Source organism: Onychostoma macrolepis, chromosome 04 (genome assembly GCF_012432095.1).
Source record: "Onychostoma macrolepis isolate SWU-2019 chromosome 04, ASM1243209v1, whole genome shotgun sequence".
NCBI lineage: Eukaryota > Metazoa > Chordata > Actinopteri > Cypriniformes > Cyprinidae > Onychostoma > Onychostoma macrolepis.
In genome coordinates, this window is record NC_081158.1 from 35,488,609 (window position 1) to 35,509,916 (window position 21,308).

General features: G+C 34.1%; 1 protein-coding gene across 6 annotated transcripts in view; it reads left to right on the plus strand.

Annotated features, from left to right (window-relative positions):
- Positions 1-21,308, plus strand: part of ptpro (protein tyrosine phosphatase receptor type O) — a 50,766-nt gene that overhangs the window by 20 nt on the left and 29,438 nt on the right. For 2 of the 6 annotated variants that reach the window (XM_058774370.1, XM_058774375.1), the window contains exons 1-8: positions 1,400-1,770; positions 14,331-14,610; positions 14,901-15,056; positions 15,938-16,090; positions 16,964-17,431; positions 18,793-18,954; positions 19,199-19,395; positions 20,238-20,358. In XM_058774370.1, coding sequence (XP_058630353.1) covers positions 1,708-1,770; positions 14,331-14,610; positions 14,901-15,056; positions 15,938-16,090; positions 16,964-17,431; positions 18,793-18,954; positions 19,199-19,395; positions 20,238-20,358 — 1,600 coding nt within the window. In that variant the 5' untranslated portion in view covers positions 1,400-1,707. Of the gene's footprint in view, positions 19-114; positions 190-1,398; positions 1,771-13,569; positions 14,071-14,330; positions 14,611-14,900; positions 15,057-15,937; positions 16,091-16,963; positions 17,432-18,792; positions 18,955-19,198; positions 19,396-20,237; positions 20,359-21,308 lie in introns of those variants that run through there. The other 4 variants (XM_058774373.1, XR_009270941.1, XM_058774372.1 and 1 more) reach the window with 4 other exon arrangements.

Here is a 21,308-nt window from a genome sequence, read left to right on the forward strand (position 1 = left end):
GTTTGTTAAAGTTAATGGGTCAGTTCTTCAATCTTCAGTGTTTGTTTACTAGCCCGTTGGTTTTATTAAGTTTATATGACTCTTTCAATATGTTCATCTTTTTTCACACATTAGAAATGTGAAGAACCGAGAAGAAATGTAAGCGATGGAGGTGAACAATCCAGACAAGTTCAGTGAAGTTTTGCACATGTAAGTACCTGGATTCTGTTTATTATTACTGCATTTAAGCTCCAAACTACTGCATTTCCATGTATTAGATTAATAGTTTATATTAGTTATCATGTAATAACACACTGCAAGCTGTGTTATTTTAGTGTCAGAGTTGGTTAACTAGACTAAATCTAAAATTATATGTCAGAAGTCAGAAAGAGTTTTATTGCCAAGTATGTTTGCGCATACAAGGGATTTGTTTTAGTGTCACAAGCTTCCAGACAATAAAAAATACACATATGTAATATAAAAAAAAAAATAAATAAATAATAGGAAAATAAATTGAAAAATAAAACACACTGTATGTATAGTTGTGCTATAGATATAATACAATAGGAATAAAATAATATTTTACAAAAAATGTAACTTGTCAGTGCAACATTTCTCATTTTCATTTAGTTTGTCTTGATGTACTAAAATCACTAAAATAAAAATGAATGAAAACTATATTAAAAACTAATGAAACTGACACATAATTGCAAAACTTTAACTAAAAAAACAAACATACAATTGCAAAACTTTAACTAAAATTTATATAAAAAATGAGTTCAAAATATTAAAGTAAAAAATTAAAACTACACTGTAAAAAGTGATAAGTTGACTTAACTTAAAAAAATTGAGGAAACCCGTTGCCTTACAATTTTTAAGTAAATTATAATAAAAAAAATAAGTTAAGTGAATTGTCAAGTTTACTTAACTTTATTTTTTTTAAATGATTATTTACTCAATAATTATTATTTACTAGCTTGGCAGGCTAACCTAGCTTTGTTTGTGTTTATTTCTTTAAATCAATTAATTAATTGAATTTATTGAGTTATAACCCCTTATTTTAGCCTTTTTTGACAGCCTGAATTAATTGCATTTAATTCACTTCTCAGATTAATAGTGATTAGATTTTTTTTTAAATATTTTATTTAATAATGTCCGTAAATAGTGCCGTATTTCATGTAAACAGACCACAGTCTGACAGTGAATGTAACTGTCCCTGATGTGTAAATATGAGGTAAGATATGAGGATGATGTAAAGCAGGTTTGTTCATGTGATGAGATTCAGTCTGTGTTCAGAGATTCAGGGCGGGGCGACAAAGAGTCGCGTCTCAAATCCCGCTCAGCTGTCTAGATAGTGCACAGCGTTTGGGCGTCGCTGGCGCACGAGGCGTTTTGAGGGAGACACAGGCGCGGCGCCCACTAACGCTGCACCCTAGTTAGGGCGCTCCGGAGAATTTGAGACGCGGCCCGAGAGACAGAAACCCGCTGCTGCGCTTCATTAGAGCCTCGGTGGGTCTCCATCATTCATCCGTCCCGCAGAGCCGAACCACAGACCCGATAGCGAGCGCACGGAACCGGCAGATGGACGCAACGCTCGCGCTCTGACGGCGGAAGCTCCACTCGTTCATCTTCGGCTCGGTTCGGCGCTCCGATCGCTGTTCGATCGCTCTCCATTGTTCGGATGAGCGACGCTGGGAATCAAAGAGTCCGATCGATTCCCGACCGAACATGAGTTCTGCTCTCCGCTGGGTTTTATCGCTGTGCTTCATCATCACCATCATCATCATTCAGGTGAGTTTGTTCTTTGCATTCACGCAAATGAGCGTTCGGGTCTGCGGTGAGCGCGAGGCGTTAATTAGACACGCGCGCGTCGTTAAATCGGTTCGCGTCGTTCTGGATTCTGGAGCGTTTTTGTTTCTGTGTGTCTGATATCAGCAGCAACTGATGCGAGTTACACGATCAGAATCTGCTCCGATATTCCTGCAGGCGAAACTGGGTCACACAGCTGTGTGTGTGTGTGTGTGTGTGTGTGTGTGTGTGTGTGCAGCATCAGTCTGCTTTCACTGTATGTTACACATGAAATTAAACATTTATTTTATAATAATAATAATATATGTGACCCTGGAGCACAAAACCAGTCACAAGGGTCAATTTTTTGAAATTGAGATTTATACATCACCTGAAAGCTAAATAATATCAGCTTTCATTGATGTATGATTTGTTGGACAATATTTGTCTGAGATGCAACTATTTGTAAATCTGGAATCTGAGGGTGCAAAAAAATCTAAATATTGAGAAAATCACCTTTAAAGTTGTCCAAATGAAGTTCTTAGCAATGCATATTACTAATCAAAAATTACACTTTGATATATTTACAGTAGGAAATTTACAAAATATCTTCATGGAACATGATCTTAATATCCTAATGATTTTTGGCATAAAAGAAAAATGGATAATTTTGTCCCATACAATGTATTGTTGGCTATTGCTACAAATATACCCATTGTGGTCTAGGGTCACATATTGTTATTATTATTGGTATTAGTATTGTTAATATTATTATTATAAATCCGGTGATATAGCTTTATTTAAAATGTTTCGATAGACTTAAAACATATTTACACCCAGAATTTTTCAGTGAATGAATGCAGGAAAATTCCAGTGTTAGTATTATTATTATTATTATTATAAAACAGGTGATGTGGCTTTGTTAAAATGGTATTAAAAAGCTTACATGTACACTCATAATTTTCCACTGCAAGTATTGCTGGAACTTTCCAGTGTAATTATTATTAGTTGTATTGTAAATCGAGCAGTATAATTTTGTTTAAAATGTTTTAAAAGCTTCAAGCTTATTTGCATTCAGAATCATTTCAGTGAAATTCTACAGGAATTTTCCAGTTTATTACAAACCGATTTTGTTTGATCAGTTGGGAGAGGACCTGATTGAGAACATGCTGGAGGAGCTACAGTCGGACATGTTGGTCTCAGACCGAGAAATGACCCTCAGTGAACCTGTAATTATAATGAAAGTTACAGAGTTTCTGCTCAGACTTTTAATAATTTGTGTATATTATTAAGTTATTAGTATATTATATTATTATTAGTATGTTATTTGTGTTTAAAGCTAATGTTCATTATCTTGACTGGATGTCATTATTAAATTATTAAATATTTAATTTCGTATTATCACTATCATATATTAAATGTATAAACAATGTTTCATGCACGACACATATACAAACTGTCTGTGATAATGAATATGGCTATTCATTAAATGTTAACATCACATTTGAGCCCGGTAACCATGGCAACAGCCGTGTGTGTGTGTGTGTGTGTGTGTGTGTGTGTGTGTGTGTGTGTGTCCACCAGTGATCAATACAGGCTTAAAACATGACCATGCAGCTTCCATGAAGAATAATTTTGAGAGATTTTGTGCTTTATCTGAAAAACTAAGTAGTAGCGGAATTATTTTTGAAAAAACTGAAAAAAAGAAGAAGAAGAAGAAAAAAAAACATTGCTGTAGGATTTAATTTGCAATGATTTTCATTTAAAAAATTGGTTTTCACCAATTTCACTAATAATTACAACAGGATTTCTGCTGGTCTTAAAAAGTTTTAATTCACCCTTTGACAAATTAAGCACTTTAAAGGTCTTAAATCAGATCAGAAAGTTTAAAACTCAATGAATCTCTTCCTCAGTATTTCTGTCTTGTTTTCCAGTACAAATATCTAAACATCCTTAAATCAAGATACTTTTACTGGATATGCAAAAGAAGATATGAGTTTTCCGAGAAATTAAAGTGAGTTTATGCTTAAAACAAGAACAAATATCTGCCAAAATTTGCTTTTGTTTTAAATAAGTAGATTTTTTTTAATCCATTAGAAGATTGTTTCTTACATTTTCTTCACTTGGTCTTAATAAATGAACCTTCATAAAACCTGTACAGTGTAACACATCGGATGCGAGATTTTAAAGTAGAAAGACTACAGTAGTACTGAGAACTTTAAAAAAAATGATTTAAATACGTGAGACGCAGCACTCAGGAATGGTTTAAATAATAACAGTTGCCATGCCAACTTGCTACTGTAAACAAAAGCTGGCAACACTTGCCCCGCCTCCGGGCTCTTCTGATTGGTCCACTGTACTGGAACTGACATTGATGAGCGGCGCTGAGTGTAAAAGTTGAAATTCTTTTAACTTGACACAGCGTCATGTGCGAGATGCTGCGAAAGACGCAACACGTCTGTCTAGATACATGTAGAAAAACAATGGAAAAGTAGCACATTGGAATGAAAAAAACACGCGTTCTGTGTGAACGGCCCCTTATTGCTCCAGTGTTAATGAATATTACACTGTAAAAAGTGATAAGTTGACTTAACTTAAAAAAATTGAGGAAACCCGTTGCCTTAAAATTTTTAAGTAAATGATAATTAAAAAAAATAAGTTTCAAGTTCGCTGAACTTTTACATTTTTATTATTATTTACTTAATCATTTTAAGGCAACGGGTTTCCTAAATTTTTTTAAGTTAAGTCAACTTATCACTTTTTACAGTGTACTAACTTTAATAGTTGTGTCGAGGGACGCCTCAGAAAACGCTCCTGAACCTCAGTGGAAACTCTTGGATTTGTTTAAGATGAATCCACTGTTCATTTCGTTGATGTTTCCGGCATAAACACCTCATTAAAAGCGGTTAACGTTGCTTTGAACAGCTAGTTATTATTATAAGGCGGTAAAGCGACTGGAGGTGTGTGTGAGTCTCCTCTTCATCAGACGGATGTAAATAAAGAGCTTCGCATCGGTTCTCTTTAACCTGAGCGTTTGCCGAAGGCAGGTGTGTGGATGTGAAACGCTCCATCCATTATACATGAGCCATCAGAGATTCACTGTCAGAACGCTAAACGCCAGTCAGATCACGCTTGGAAAGACTTCTCAAATCTGAGTTAAACAGACCTTCAGGAACTTTAAAATGATGTTCAGTCAAAACGCTGAAGCATAAACTAGTAACACTCAAATGCACTGCAAACGTGCTGTTCCTCCCCAGTATTTCTGTCTTGTTTTCCCGTACAAATATCTAAACATTATTAAATCAACACTGTAAAAAGTGATAAGTTGACTTAACTTAAAAAAATTGAGGAAACACGTTGCCTTAAAATTATTAAGTTAAGTCAACTTATCACTTTTTACAGTGAAGATACATTTACTGGAGAAGAACAATGACTGAAGATATTAGTCTTGTTGTCATGAAAAATACATTCGAGGGAGAAATCATTGATTTTATTTTTTGATCAATATTGAGATTGTGATTTTGTTTTTTAATCCAGGTTTGTTGAGCTTGTTTGTAGGGCTGCACAGTTTGACCAAAAATATGTGAATATATATTAATATGGCTGTAAAATAATAATAAGAATTATTATCTTGAAAAAATTTATCAAAATTAAGTTATTTTATACTTAAAACTAGGGCTGCACAATTTTGGTAAAAAAAAATCTAATTACATTTGTTCTTTGATAAAAATTGCGATTGCAATAAATAAAGAAAGGGTTTGTTGTGCTTCTTTGTTGGGCTGCACAATTTGTGATTATATATAAATATGTCTTAAAAACAATAAAAGTTGTTATTATTATTACTAAATATATATATATTTTTTACTAAACTTTTATAATACTACTATAGTAATATTTCACTTAAAAATAAAAAATGTGTATTTATGAAAAAATAATATAATAAATATATTGTGTGTTACAACTGTAAAATACAATACAACACTAATATTTATGGCTGCCCTAATTTCTTCATTTTAAACGGTCAAACTTTTATTTTTGGGGAAAACGCTTCGCTTCTCTCTCGCTTGTCTGTGCAAGTTTGTATTAAAATTAGTGCTGTCAAACACGATTAATCACATCCAAAATAAAAGTTTTGTTTACGTAATATGTGTGTGTGTACTGTGTATATTTATTATGTATATATAAATACAAACACATGCATGTATATATTTAAGAAAAATATGTTATGTTTATGTTTATATTAAATATATGTATATATAAAATGAAATATAATAACATAAATATATGAATGTATATACATGTAAATATTTTCAAAATATATACTGTATGGGTGTATATATATATATATATATATATATATATATATATACATAATAAATATACACAGTACGCACACATATATTATGTAAACAAAAACTTTTATTTTGGATGTGATTAATCACGATTAATCGCTTGACAGCACTAATTAAAACATTCACATTAAAACAACAATAATTGCACTTAACTATATTGCATTTGATTTTGTTCTTGTTTTAGGTGTAAACCCACTTAATTTGGCTCTATTTTTCAGAAAGCAAGACATAATATTTTCAGTAATTTTCCATCTCCAGATTTAAGAATGTTTGGTAACACTTTATTTTAAGGTGTCCATAATACAGAGTAATTACCTAGTTAAGTACTTAGTAGTAGCCGTTGTAGTTACATGAAACAAAATGTACTTACCATGTAACTAAGTTATGGAACAGCCTGTAATTACAGTTTTAATTATGTAGATTTAATAGGCAGCTACTGTTACACATATGTAACAGACCGAGTCTGTTACACAGCTGCTTGTACACTTAAGTACAATCTTGATACACTTTATTTTAAGTAGCTTATGTCTGTGTACATACATTTATAATTACATTGTATAAAGTCTGCAACATATATGTAACAATCTTACATATATGTACAATCATATATGTACTTATGTTACATAAGCAGCTGTGTAACAGACTCGGTCTGTTACATAAGTGTAACAGTAGCTGCCTATTAAATCTACATAATTACAAACTGTAATTACAGGCTGTTCCATAACTTAGTTACATGGTAAGTACATTTTGTTTCATGTAAGTACAACAGCTACTACTAAGTACTAAACTAGGTAATTACTCTGTATTATGGACACCTTAATATAAAGTGTTACGAATGTTTAGATGTTTGTATTGGGAAATGACACAGATATCATCTGAAAGTGATTTTCTGTGTGTTGGCTGGTGTTTGTAATGGCTGGTGAATGTGTGTCTGGCCTCATTGACGCTCTTTGTCATCATTCATTGACGCTCGTCTTGTCTCCGAACCGTTCATTCACAGCCACTGAAACCACTGCCACTCAATGGAGCAGAATCACAGATTATCACACTGATATTTCAGTCAAGTAGTGCAGAAGATTCGTTCACTCTCCAGTTGATTTCATGCCATGGTAGAGTCAGATGCATGTGATGATGAAGCGATGTGTGTTGGTGTGTGATGTGTGGCGTCTGCAGTGTCGGTCACATGACGCTCGCTCGCCCGCTCACTCTCTCTCTCTCTCAGCACAAAGACTCCTGTATCTCCTCCGGAGACGCTTAAAATCCATTCCCCGGAGCTCACGCTCGCCGTCCTATAGATGCACTGTGTTTTTATAGTTTCCCATGAGGCTCGGCGCTCGTGTGTGACACAGTTTCTCACCGACACACATCTGATTTTCGTGGAAAACACTGTGAAACCCCCCGAAATCAAAAGAAAGCTGGAAGAAATTATTCTTGGCCTTTTGCTATGTTTGTGTTTACGTACTTATAATTACAAATTCACAACAAAAAATATTAAAAATATAAAGCATTTATTCATATTTTAAAAAGAAAAGAAGTTTAGATGAAAAGTAATTTTTTATTCATCACGGATGCATTAAATTGATCAAAAATGAACAGTTAAGACATTTATAATGTTACAGTAGATTTATATATTTCAAATAAATGCTGTCCTTTTAAACTTTCTATTCATCTGTGAATCCTGAAAAATAAAATGTATGATGGTTTCCACAAAAATATTAATATTTTCAACATTGCTAATAATCAGAAATGTTTGTTAAGCAGCAAATCAGCATATTAGAATGATTTCTGAAGATCATGTGACTCTGAAGACTGGAGTCATGATGCTGAAAATACAGCTGCGCATCACAGAAATAAATTACATTTTAACAGATATTCACATAGAAAACAGCTGTTTTACATTCTAATAATATTTCACAATTATTACTGTATTTGTGATCAAATAAATGCAGGCCTGCTGAGCAGAAGAGACTTCTTTCAGAAACATTAAAAATCTTTTTTTTTACTACTTTGAATTTTATGCGGTTTCAAATATACAATCATTGTATTACAGTATTTCAATATGGTTAAATATTAATATATCTCATCACTGATAATAATGAGCGTAAACCCTAACCCTAAAAAATTGTCCTAAATATGTGTCCCTGGAGCACAAAACCAGTCTTAAGTCGCTGGGGTATATTTGTAGCAATAGCCAAAAATACACTGTATGGGTCAAAATTATAGATTTTTCTTTTATGCCAAAAATCATTAGGATATTAAGTGAAGATCATGTTCCATGAAGATATTTTGTAAATTTACTACTGTAAATATATCAAAACGTCATTTTTGATTAGTAATATGCATTGCTAAGAATTAATTTGGACAAATGTAAAGGCGATTTTCTCAATATTTTGATTTTTTTGCACCCTCAGATTCCAGATTTTCAAATAGTTGTTTCTCAGCCAAATATTGTCCGATCTTAACAAACCATACATCAATGGAAAGATTATTTATTCAGCTTTCAGATGATGTATAAATCTCAATTTACTGGTTATTAGACTGGTTTTGTGGTCCAGGGTCACATATGTAACTTGTAAAGTACAAAGAAGGTAATTTCTTATTTTAGTATACTCTTTAGACGGATTTTGGAGTGAGTGTGTGAGTGTGTGTGTGAGTGTGTGTGTGTGTGAGTGAGTGAGTGTGAAAGAGAGAGAGTGAGAGAGAGTGCGTGTTGTTTGTGTGTGTGTGATTCACTCAATGTTCCCTGTTCAGAAACTGAAAAGAGTTCAAGACAAAAAAAACCCTGCTGAGTCAGAGCTGCCAATCACACGCTCCTCTGGAGTGGGCGGAGCAGCTGATTGGGCGAGTCGGCGGTCTGTGGGCAGGTTTGGACCTCCTCTGGTTCGGTGGGAGGGATTTATAAGTGTGTGTGTTTGTATGTGTGTGTGTGTGTGTCAGCATGGGCTCTTTGTTGTGTTTCCTGGCCGTCTGACCGTCCTCCTGCTGCTCTGAACACACCGGTGTGTTTGCTTTTAATTAAAAGCCGGAGGAGCGTCTCTCCTCATGCAATTACAGCACCTGCAGCGTCTGCAGAACGAGCCGCTCACGATCCTCCCTCACACACATCAGGAGCTGCGCGTGTCGTCAGATGCTCGTCTGACACTCCTAAAAATAACACTTCATTATTGGCATGAACATCCATGAAACCCTTCCTTTGATCGAAAGGGTCTTTATAGTGGAAAAAGCGTCCTCAGATTTTTTAAATGTTCTTTGCAGTAAGAAAAATAGCTATAAATGCATTCAAAATCTGCTTACTATTTTCACATTTCACAAGAATCGTTATTTTATGAAACAGTCATAAATTAAAAACATATTTATCTGATCAGCAACTTCTCAATAATTAGTTATAATTAGTTTAGAATTTTACCATGTTATTACCACATTATTACTGCTTTTACCTCTTTTACCAATTGAGAGATTACATATTATAAAATGTATGTCTTTATATATTAAATTCCTTTGACTTTATAACTCATGATTGCTCAAAAACAGTCCAAATTTATCAAACCTACTTAGTTATTTCTAACACAACAGCATAAATATTACTCTGAAATTTTTCAAACAATACAAATTCATTTTACTTGCACAAACCTTTACTTTCAGATGAAAAAGTGGTCATAATTTTTTATGATGCAATAGATGTACATATTCATGATCATCAACATAATTCTGTCCAGAAGTGTGTGAGATATGGGGAAAAGCTGAAATATATTTCATAAACGTTTTTGACACTAATATAACTCCATAGATTATTTACCAGAAAGTATTTTTGACACTAATGGTGCTCCATACAAACCGAGGTCAAAATGACCCAAACATCTTAAATGGTTAATATCTCTTTAAAAATAACAAAAAAATCTGATAATAATAATAATAAGTAGATAAATGAATGTGTTATGAGGGTTAAAAACTGTTTTTGGGGAACTTAAATGGTTCTTCTACACCTCTTCCGATTCTCCAAAGAAGCTCTCAGTGATCTTAGTTCTTAAAATAACATTTATTTTCTTATTTTAATAATCTAAAAAACCTTTTTCCTCTCTAAAGAATGTTTAATTGTTTTATGAATGTTCATGAATGCCAATAAAGACCCTTTATTTGTAAGAGTGTAAAGCACAAATGGGTTTATTGTGACCGTTAATCTGGAGACCTTTGTCTCTCTTGAGCACAAAAGTCCTGTGGGTTCAGCGATTAAAAGCAAGATTATTACAGCGCCTTCACTTTCTGATGGATTACAGAGTGATAATCCAGCGCTTTAGCTTCATCTTCATCGTCATCATCAGACCGTTCTCCTGCTGCTCTTTCTCTCGTCAGAAACGCTGGAGTTGTGTCTCAGATTCCTCCGTTTGCATGATAATGTCAGCAGCTGCGTTCCTCATTCAGTCCCTGACCTTCATTCATCTGAGCTCTGAAAGGCCTCTGCTGTGACATTATCTGACAGAGATTCCTCCGCATCTTCCATGTTTCGCTGTCTTGTTTTGTCTTCTGTCTCTTTCCTGAGGTTCTCTTCTCAAAACGAGTCTCGTTTATAAATGCATCACATTTAGACACACGTCTAATGTTCCTGAAAACCCCCAAAATCAGTAGAAATAAGAGACAAAATTTCAACCAAAATATTATTTAAAAACACAACATTTAAAAACTATTTAGATAATATTATTTTAAAATCTAAATATTTTTAATATACACTTGTTCAAAAGTTTGCCGTTAGTATTTTTTTTTTATTTAGAAAAAAATTATGTTCCTAAACTGACTTTTCATAGAAAACCTTGCGAGACCACAAAATAACAAAATAAGAAATCATATTTGGCCTATTTTTAGAATGATAATTTTTTTGTCATGAATTCTCAACAAAATATAATTTAAACCATTTATATATTATTTTTAAATAATAAAAACGTATTAATCAAATTAATATTTTAAATATCAATTAATGTTAAAAGAGTTATTTTTAATATTTAAAATGTTAAGATTGTTTTTAATAATGTTTTAAAAACAGCATATTTATTATACACTTGTTTCAAAGTAGCAATTTGTTTCTTTATTTTTTGAAAGAAAATAACAGTTTTATTCATCAAGGATGCATTCAATTGATGAAAAGTGACAGTGAAGACATTTATAATGTTACAAAAGATTTCTGTTTGAAATAAATGCTGTTCTTTTGAACTTTCTATTCATCTGTGAATCCTTAAAATAAAATGTATGACAGTTTCCACAAAAATATTAATGTTTTCAACATTATGCAAATCAGCATATTAGAATGATTTCTGAAGACTGCAGTAATGATGCTGAATGATCACAGAAATAAATGACAGTTTAACATTTGAATTTTGGCATTTGAGTCACGTTTGATTAGATTAGAGGCCGTCAACATTTGTTTCTATAATGGCTCGCAGTGATAAAGCAGTATCTGGTCGTGGGATTGAGCACAGATGTGTGTTTTCTGTGCTAATTAACGCTCGCTCCTCATCATCTCTGTGCTGCTGAAGTCTCACATCTGTACTGTAATGACGCTTGTGTTTGCTGTAATCCCATAATCCTCTCTGAGCGTCTCTCTGAGCTTCCGCCGCTGGGTTTTGAGGCTGAAGTCACACAGAGAGCAGCGTTAGTTCGTTACAAACACACACGACACAGGAACACAGAATATTAATGTCCCAATATTCATCAGTTCACTGAGACTTCATCTGCATTTCATCAGAACATTTTTGAATGTCTTACGAGTCTCAGATTTATAACAAGTGACGTTTAAAAATATTTCAATTTTATTTATAAATAATACATTTAATTTTATTATTATTTTTAATATTTAAATATTTAATATTTTTTTAAAATATAAAAAAATGATTTAATACACTCATTTTTAATACAGAATTTTTTATAGATTTTAATGTCTTAAAGAAAAGTCTAAATCTGTAATTTGTTTCAGATATATTAAGTGAAGTCTTATGTTATTTGTTAAATATTAATTTATTTCTGCACTAAAACATTGCTACCGAAATTTTTACTTAAATTATTATTATTTTTTTTTACAGATTATTAAATTAAACATCTCAAGTAGATTTTTTTTCTCTCTCAGTGAATATCGCTTTATAAAATACAGATTGTTTCAAAGCAGCTTCTGTTATGTTGGTGTTCACTAAGGAGGCGCACGACGAAGGAGTAATTCAAACAAAAGTCTTTTAATAATAATCCTCAGTAGAATTCCAGGAGCAAGGGGTAGCAAAACACATAAGGCAAACGTATAATAGCAGACAAAGAAAGAGGGGAGAACACAGGCTTTAAGTAATCAACGTAATCAAAGGGGAAACAGAAACAGGTGAGGAGCTAATTAACCAATAAGGGAACAGCGGAAAACTGGGTCAACATGTGACAGTAAAAATAAAGAAAATAACAGTGCTAATGTTGTAAAATTGATCAATTATGTAACCAATTCAATTTAAAGCAGCTCTACAGAAGACAATAGAGTCTTTATTCAGAATGATTCAAATTCATAAACTGTCAGATTGAATCAGTTTAATATGACATGAATTTGGGTTTTAAACAGATTTCTGTTTTTTTTTTTTTTGGACAGTTTTTGACTGTATATTGTATTTTTAGAGAGGTTTAAAATATTTTTATTCTATTCTTTAAAATAGTTAATTAGTAAAAATTCACAGTAAAATTTCCTAATTTACTGTGGAAACAAAATTTAATGTATATATGAACTTTTTTTCTAGTAATGTTCTGACATGATTTTACTGATGGTGAATGTCAAGTAAATATTGTATAAAGTGTGAATGCACTGTTACTGATATTCTGTTCTAACCCTAACCAGCCCAGACTGCATTCAGATTGTAGTTTATTAATATATTCTGTTTTTACTGATAGTTTCTCACTGCTTCCTCAATGAGGTTTGAATCTGCTCTGATTGTTTCAAATGTAACAGTCAGTCAGGCTCATTTGCATACTGAGCTCTGATTGGTCTAAAAGCTGCACGTACATACATTTAAAGTTGAGTAATCGCCATTCAGTGCTTTTGTTTTCATCAGTCGTCTGTCTGACCTCAAACATGTTAGCAAAGACAAAACAACACTAGGTCACGTCAGATTCATGACGACTAAATACCACAAAACACCGCCGGATTCACTCATGCAAAGATAACCAGCTTTATAAAAACTAGAACAAAAATGAATAAAAATGATCAACAAAATGACTAAAAATTCAAATGAAAACAGAAAATATAAAAATGATGGAAGCTGTTTCTGTCATAGAATAAAAGTATAAAAAAATGCAATTGCGAATTTTTATCTTAGAATTTCTAAATTGTAAATTGTAATTTTTTTCTTGCAATTCCAAATGTATATCTCTACATTTTTTGTCACAATTCTGATATTAACCAAAACTACTATATTATGTCACTGATGTTAAATTAGCACTGTTGTAGCATTATAGCAATATTATAGTAATCAGCTGTGTGTGTGTGTGTGTGTGTGTGTGTGTGTGAGAAAGTGTGTGTGTGTGTGTGTGTGAGAGAGATTGTGCGCGTTTTTGTGAAAAGTCAGGACATAGATGTGTATAATGACGAGGGTATGACAGGTATTACAAGGTGAAGGTGGCATCTCAGGACATTGACCCATGTCTCCACTTTTCAAAACGCTTATAAATCATACAGAGTGGAGTGTATTGAAAATCTGAAATAGCAGACAGTCTCCTGTAAGGGGTAGGTTTAGGTGTAGAGCAATAGCACATACAGTAAGTACAGTATAAAAACCATTACGCCTATGGGATGTCCCCACTTTTCACAAAAACGAATGTGTGTGTGTGTGTGTGAGAGAGAGAGAGTGTGTGTGTGTGTGTGTGTGTGTGTACCTGTTTTTCTATTCAGGTGGGGACTTAAACCTGAACACACACAGACTCATGGGGACTCGTGTCACGGGTAAACAAGCTAATAAATCACACAGAATGAAGTTTTTGAAAATCTAAAAATGCCTGTAGTCTCCTGTAAGGGGTAGGTTTAGGTGTAGAGTTGGTGTAGGACAATAGCACATACAGTAAGTACAGTATAAAAACCATTACGCCTCTGGAGAGTCCCCACAAGGATAGCAAACCAGACATTTCCGTTCATTATTAATGCGGTCATGATGATGTGGCTTGCATTGATTATTGATCGAGTGCGCTTCTTCCTCTTCCTCTCAGCGTGCGGCTCCGTTCCAGGTGGCTTTGCAGGATGACAGCCGGATGCTGCTGTCGCTGGATGCTGATGACGTGAGGCCTGATGCATCCGTGTATTCGGTGCGTGTCTCCGGAGAGCCGCACACGCACACGCTGCTGTTCACGCGACCCGCCGAGGGTCAGACACTGCCGCATCCGCTCCAGTTCAACGCCTCGTACCACGGCCTGTGTTACTCCATCAGTCTGATGCTCGGGAACCACAGCGGCGCATCCAGAGCCATCAGAACCATCCCTGTGCTCACCAGTAAGACAGTCAGACGTCTACTACACATATGTGTGGAATTAATGCATCAAAATATAAAACATTTATAATGAAAGAAATTATGTGGTATAAAATGACTTACATCATGGTATAGTGGTGTTTTAGTCAGACTGTCCACTTTTATTTTAAACAATTATGTTTTCAGTAACAGTTTTAAGTCAGAACTGAGTGCCTTTATCCTCGTTACAACAAAACGTCATTGATTTTTCAGTCTCCTGTTTCTCCAGTGTGATATATCAGTGAACTGTGTGTGTGTGTGTGTGTGTGTTCAGAGCCTCTTCCCCTAGACAGCGTTGAGATGTCTGATTACAGTCCGGCTCCAGAGACTGGCGTGGTGTTTCAGATCCGTTCTCCAGACAGGAACATCTACACACGAGTCAACATCAGCTACATGGAGGGCCATCAGCCGCGCTACATGCTGTATAAAGGTGCCGTGTGTTACATCTGTGTGTGTGTCTGTGTGTTTTTGCGTGTGTTACTCACACGTTTCTGTGTATGTTGTGTGTGTATGTTACGCGTGTATTTCTGCATGTTACGTGTGTTTCTGTGTTACACGTGTTACGTGTTTCTGTGTGTTTCTTTGTGTGTTATGTGTGTGTTTCTGCATGTTATGCATGTGTGTTACGCATGTGTGTTACACATGTGTTTCTGTGTGTTTCTATGTGTGTTACGTGTGTTTCTGTGTTACACGTGTTATGCATGTGTTTCTGTATGTTTCTATGTGTGTTATGTGTGTGTTTCTGTGTTACACGTGTGCTATGCATGTTTCTGTGTTTCTATGTGTGTTACGCATGTGTTTCTGTGTGTTGCTATGTGTTACGTGTGTGTTTCTGCGTGTTACGCATGTGTTTCTGTGTGTTGCTATGTTACGTGTGTGTTTCTGCGTGTTACGCATGTGTTTCTGTATGTTTCTATGTCTGTTACGCATGTGATTCTGCATGTTATGCATGTGTGTTACGCATGTGTTTCTGTGTGTTACGCATGTGTTTCTGTGTGTTGCTATGTTACGTGTGTGTTTCTGCGTGTTACGCATGTGTTTCTGTGTGTTTCTATGTGTGTTACGTGTGTGTTTCTGCGTGTTATGCATGTGTGTGTTACGCATGTGTTTCTGTGTGTTTCTATGTGTGTTACGTGTGTGTTTCTGCATGCTATGCATGTGTGTTATGCATGTGTTTCTGTATGTTAAGCATGTGTTTCTGTGTGTTTCTATGTGTGTTATATGTGCGTGTGTTTTTGTTTGTGTTACGCATTTGTGTTTGTTTGTTTGTTTGTCACGGCTGAACCCGGCTCTCTCTCTGTGTCTCTGCAGATTTCCTCAAAGGGAAGACAGTGTTCAAGCACTGGCTGTCAGGAACATGTTACACCAACATCAGCTTCCAGCTGATCTCAGAGGCCACGGTCAACAGGAGCATGCTGGTGAGCCACAGCGAAGTTACCCACGAGCCCCTGCGCCACCGCACCGGTACGAATCATTCAGACTTTTCTGTCAGCCGTCATGTGATCATAAGCTCTAAATTCACCTTTAAATGACCTTTTTAATTAGCGCTGAAACAACTGAACGATGTTAGAGCTGGAGCAGGCACTGCACAAACCTCTTTAATTATTAATGGAAACCTTCCGGATTCACTAATTAATGAAACCTGTCAGCAATTTCAGTGCATTTCACTCTCAAATCAGAGGAATGTTAGGAATTTTTACTTTGCGTAAAGAAAATACTGTTTATAGGATCATTTATATTTTTACCAATTATTTTAAGGAGAGTTTTTTTTTTTTTTTACCAATTATTTTAATGACATATTTTTACACCCAAACTCTCATTATGGTAAAAAAAAAAAAAAAAAAAAACTTTAAAATAATAAAATTACGTAATAATAATTAAAATGTAAATTAATATTTTATGTTATGGCAATATTTTGTGTATTTATTTTGATTTAAGCTCATTTGAATAAATAAATAAATAAATAAATAATCACTTTGGAATAAAAAAATTCAAAAGTAAAATGTGCTTAATTGTCATTAAAAATTATATTTTATTTAAATTTGTATTTTTTGTCATGGTAATAGTTTTTGTACTGCTTTTGATTTAAGCTGCGTTTAATAAATAAATTGATAAATTAAATAAATTACTACTTTAGAATCACTGTTGAAAACCCCCCCCCGTAAAATGTGCTTAATTGTCATAAAAATAATAACCTGAAAACATGTAGAGGAAATATAATTTCACATTTTTTCTTCAGTAATTAAAAATAATTGAATTTGATTATTTATCTAATTAATCAAATTTTGGTTAAATATGATTAATGGTGTCTATTTTGTTTAAATTTTTCATGTCCAGTCCCAAATCCTCCTCTCAACGTGTCGCTCAAAATCATCCACCTCAGCGGTCGAGGAGCATCTGGATCTGACCTTCTGAAGGCGTCCCATAATGCATCAGTCCTCCGGCGGGCACGTGACGTCCCTGCAGCTGAAAAACAGGAAGAGGAAGTGAATGGCGAGGAAATGAGCGTCACACAGACGCCGCTGAACGAGTCCGTCACAGCCGAACCCAACAGCACTGAGACGCTGTGGGTGGAGCCAGCAGGAAGCCCCGCCCCCACCGAGGAGGAGGAGGAGGAGGAGGAGTTTGTGAACGCGCTGGTGCCAGAATATGAGGACTCTAACGAGCCGGGGTCAGCGATGGACGTGACCTTTGAACCCAGTGTGATGCCCACGCCGTTGCCACCCATCCTGCTGGAGCTGCGCTGGTTACCGCCACGGCCGTCCACAGCTTACGACGGATTCAACATCTACATCTACCGCGACGGTGAGAATCATCGCGTGTTTTACACAGCAAAAAACCTGATGTTTGTGTAAACCCTCTGTAAATTTCATTTCAGTGTTTATTTCCTTGTTGTTTGAACAGGAAACTCCTACGAAACAGCCAGCTTTGATGTGAAATGGGCAGTAATAATTAATTAATTAAACAAAACATTTATAAATGCCTTAATACATTATAAATTAATTAAAATAGGGAGTAATCATTAATAAATCAAAATAAAACGTTTAAATAAATTACCGTAATAAATAAAAATAATTAATGAAATAAAATAAGCAGTAGTAATTAATAAATCAAAATAAGAGAGTTATGAATCAGTAAATGAAAATAAATAAATTAAAATAGGCAGCAATAATTAATAAATAAAAATAAAACATTTATAAATAAATTAATAAATAATAACTACATTAAGCAGTAATCATTAATAAATAAATAAATGAATAAGTTAATTAATAAAGTAATAAATAAAAATTGCTGTAATAATTTAAAAACTCTAAAAGTAGTTATAAATGAATAAACAAATTAAAAAAAAATTAAATTATGTACGCAATGATTAATAAATAAAAATACAACTTTATAAATAAATTCTCAATAATATATGAATCAAGATAGGCAGTAATAATTAATAAATCACATTTAATATCTGATAAATGAACCAATACATAAAAATAACAAATACATTTCAAAATAATTAATGAATTAAAATAAAACTTTTAAAATAAATAAATTAATAAATAAAAATAATATATAAATAGGCAGTAATAATTAATACTCTGTAATTCATTTATATCATTAATAAATAAAAATAAAACAATTATGAACAAAATTAATAATTAAATTATAAATAAATAAATAAATAGGCTGTAATAATTAATAAATCAGAATAAAACAGTTATAAATTAATGAACAAATAAAAACGACAGTAATAATTAATAAATAAAAATAAAACTTCATAAATAAATTCTCAATAATAAATTAATTAAAATAGGCAGTAATAGTTAATACATCACAGTTAAACTGTTATAAATTAAAATAACAAGTACATTTAAAAAGGCAGTAATAATTAATGAATAAAAATAAAACATTTTAAAATAAATAAATTAATAAATAAAAATAATATATAAAATAGGCAATAATAATTAATATATGGCAATTAAACAGTAACAAATTAATTCATTAATAAATAATAAATAAATAAAAATAGGCAGTAATAAAAATAAGCATGTTCTATGTTCTTTTCCTTGTTCTTTAAGCAGGAAACCTGTAAACATTTATAAATAAAATAATAAATAAAAATAGGTATTAAACCCTTTGTAAATTAATTTCTGTGTTCTTTGTCGTTTGAGCAGGAAACTCCACAGAAACGGCGACGGTGGATGAGAACACACACGAGTTCTTCACCGAGCTCTCAGAAGCAGGAACGTACGGCGTTCACGTCACAACACTGAGTTCATCCGGAGACTGCGAGCCCCGAGAGAGTTCAGCTGACACCGGATTCACCTTCTACCTGAGTATGAGCGTGCGTGTGTGTGTGTGTGTACTGGTATAGATGGTTTATGAGGACACAAATGTATATACCAAATAACATGGGTTAGGTGTGTAGGGTGATAGAAAATACAGTTTGTACAGTATAAAAACCATTACGCCTATGGAGAGTCCCCATAATTCACAAAAACAAACATATGTGTGTGTGTGTGTGTGTGTGTGTGTGTGTTTCTGCTCTCACTTGTGTGTGTGTGTGTGTGTGTGTGTCAGGCCCATCGGGCGAGTGGATGGAGCAGCCGCAGGAGCGTCCGCAGGGGGTCAGTGTGAAGATGCTGGACTCTAGCACGGCCGCTGTGTCCTGGGCTCCGTCGCGTCTCAGATATAACGGCAGTCTGATCTCGGTGCTGTCGCTCACCTGTCTGCGACCCAGCATCAGCCAGCGCATGGAGAGTACCTACTGCTCCGAGGTTCTGATCCACAGACATTTAAATGGGTTGGGTTTAATGTCACATGTTTAGATTTAACCAGTTCATTCAGTCAGTACTGCAGACTGTTACCAGTAAAACTCTATCAGTGTCAACAAAAGCCATCCAGCAAAGGTGGAACAGAAGCTGCGTTATGATGCACAATGTAAATTAGAGCTGCACAGTTCGAGAAAAAACCTAATGTAGATTTTTCTGATTTAAAAAAAAAAAAAAATCAGGTTTGTTGTGCTTGTTTGTAGGGCTGAACAGTTTGCCCAAAATATTGTGATTGTACATCAATATGGCTATAAAATAATTAATTAATTAATTAGCTAACTCTGGCACAACATTTGTGTTGTGCATGGTCCCTGTTAAATTAATGAAATAAACTAAACTAAACTAATAATTATTATTTTTATATGAAGTAAAAATATACGAAAAATATAAAGTAAAAAAAAAAAGTGTCTATCTTGTGTTGCCTTGCTGGATTTTACCTGTTGTAAAATGCTTTGAGAAAGAAATTTTATTAAATAAAATTATTATTATTATTATTACATATAAACATTGCCAAATAAAAACAAAATAAGAAATATTACTATTGCAATATTACTATTACTGTTGTAATATTTCATTGCAAAATAAAAATTTAGTATTTACAATATATTTGCATTACAACTGTAACATTACAGTACTAATATTTATGGTCTTAATTTAAACCATCAAACGTTTATTTTGACGGAGAACCGTTTAACCCTTACCAGAAGTTTAATGTTAATAGTTTAGCTGTAAAACTGTCTCATTATCCTGTGTTTGTGTCACATGACCTGCTCTCTGCTCTCTGATAGGAGAACATCACCAGTGACATCATCAGCAGCCTGACGCCCGGCGCTCAGTACAGAGTGGTGGTCTATCACACGAACGGGCCGCTGGTCAGTCCTGCGTCCGAGCCGGTCATCATCGACATCGGTGAGTGCGAATACAGTCAAACCAACGTTTATTCAGACAGTTTATAGCAGTGGTTTTCAAACTTTTTACAGCGGCGGACTCCCTGGGGCATTTAACATTCTTCTGCGTACCCCTTCTCTTCCACTTAGACTGGAGTCACACCTTTTCTATTAAAGGACAATATTTGCCCCTTAAATTGATTTACAGGTATATTTTTTTACCTTTAGGGAGGCAAAGTTTTTCTAGCCTTATTAATTGTTAATATAATAAACAAAGCAAAAAATGAAAAGTGATACTTGTAGATTTAAAACTAAAATCACCAGTAGGTGGCAGCAAGTCTTAATGAGCGAAGCGTCACGTCATTCATTCATTCATTCAATAACAAAGCAAATGGCTGTAGTTATGAATGGGTTATTAATCACTGACTCTCCGAATCATTTAAAGCTGCAGATTCCTTCACTAACGAAACACCGCTGGCGCTGTTGCTTGTAGACGCACACCAGTTCTGGCGTGGATTATTATTTTGTTGTAAAATATAACAAAGAATAATTGACAATATTGTGTAGGCTACATTTAAAATGTAAAATATTCACCTTTTTTGTTGAACTGTTATATAATAAAGTAAATCGTTGCAATCGTTTGGATATTCAGGGAAAATTGCATTCTTGCTTGTATTTTAAACATGAAAAACAATAACTCGCACAGGGTATGTTTCTGTATGGAAGAGTTTCTTAAATCGATCTCTATGTATAGTCCGTGTCGATATTGTGCTGCAAATCTACTTTGACGATACAATGAACAGCGGCGCGATTTGCTAAAGCAGCGTACTCTGCGGGCATCCGATCATTGTTTCCGAGCATGCTTGTGTGGATGCAGTCAGATTTGACCGCAAAAGATGAGGTAATTTGATGTCATTTGACCGCTTACGGCACTCCCGTTTTCCTGTTTTTATACTAGAAGCGGCATTTTGC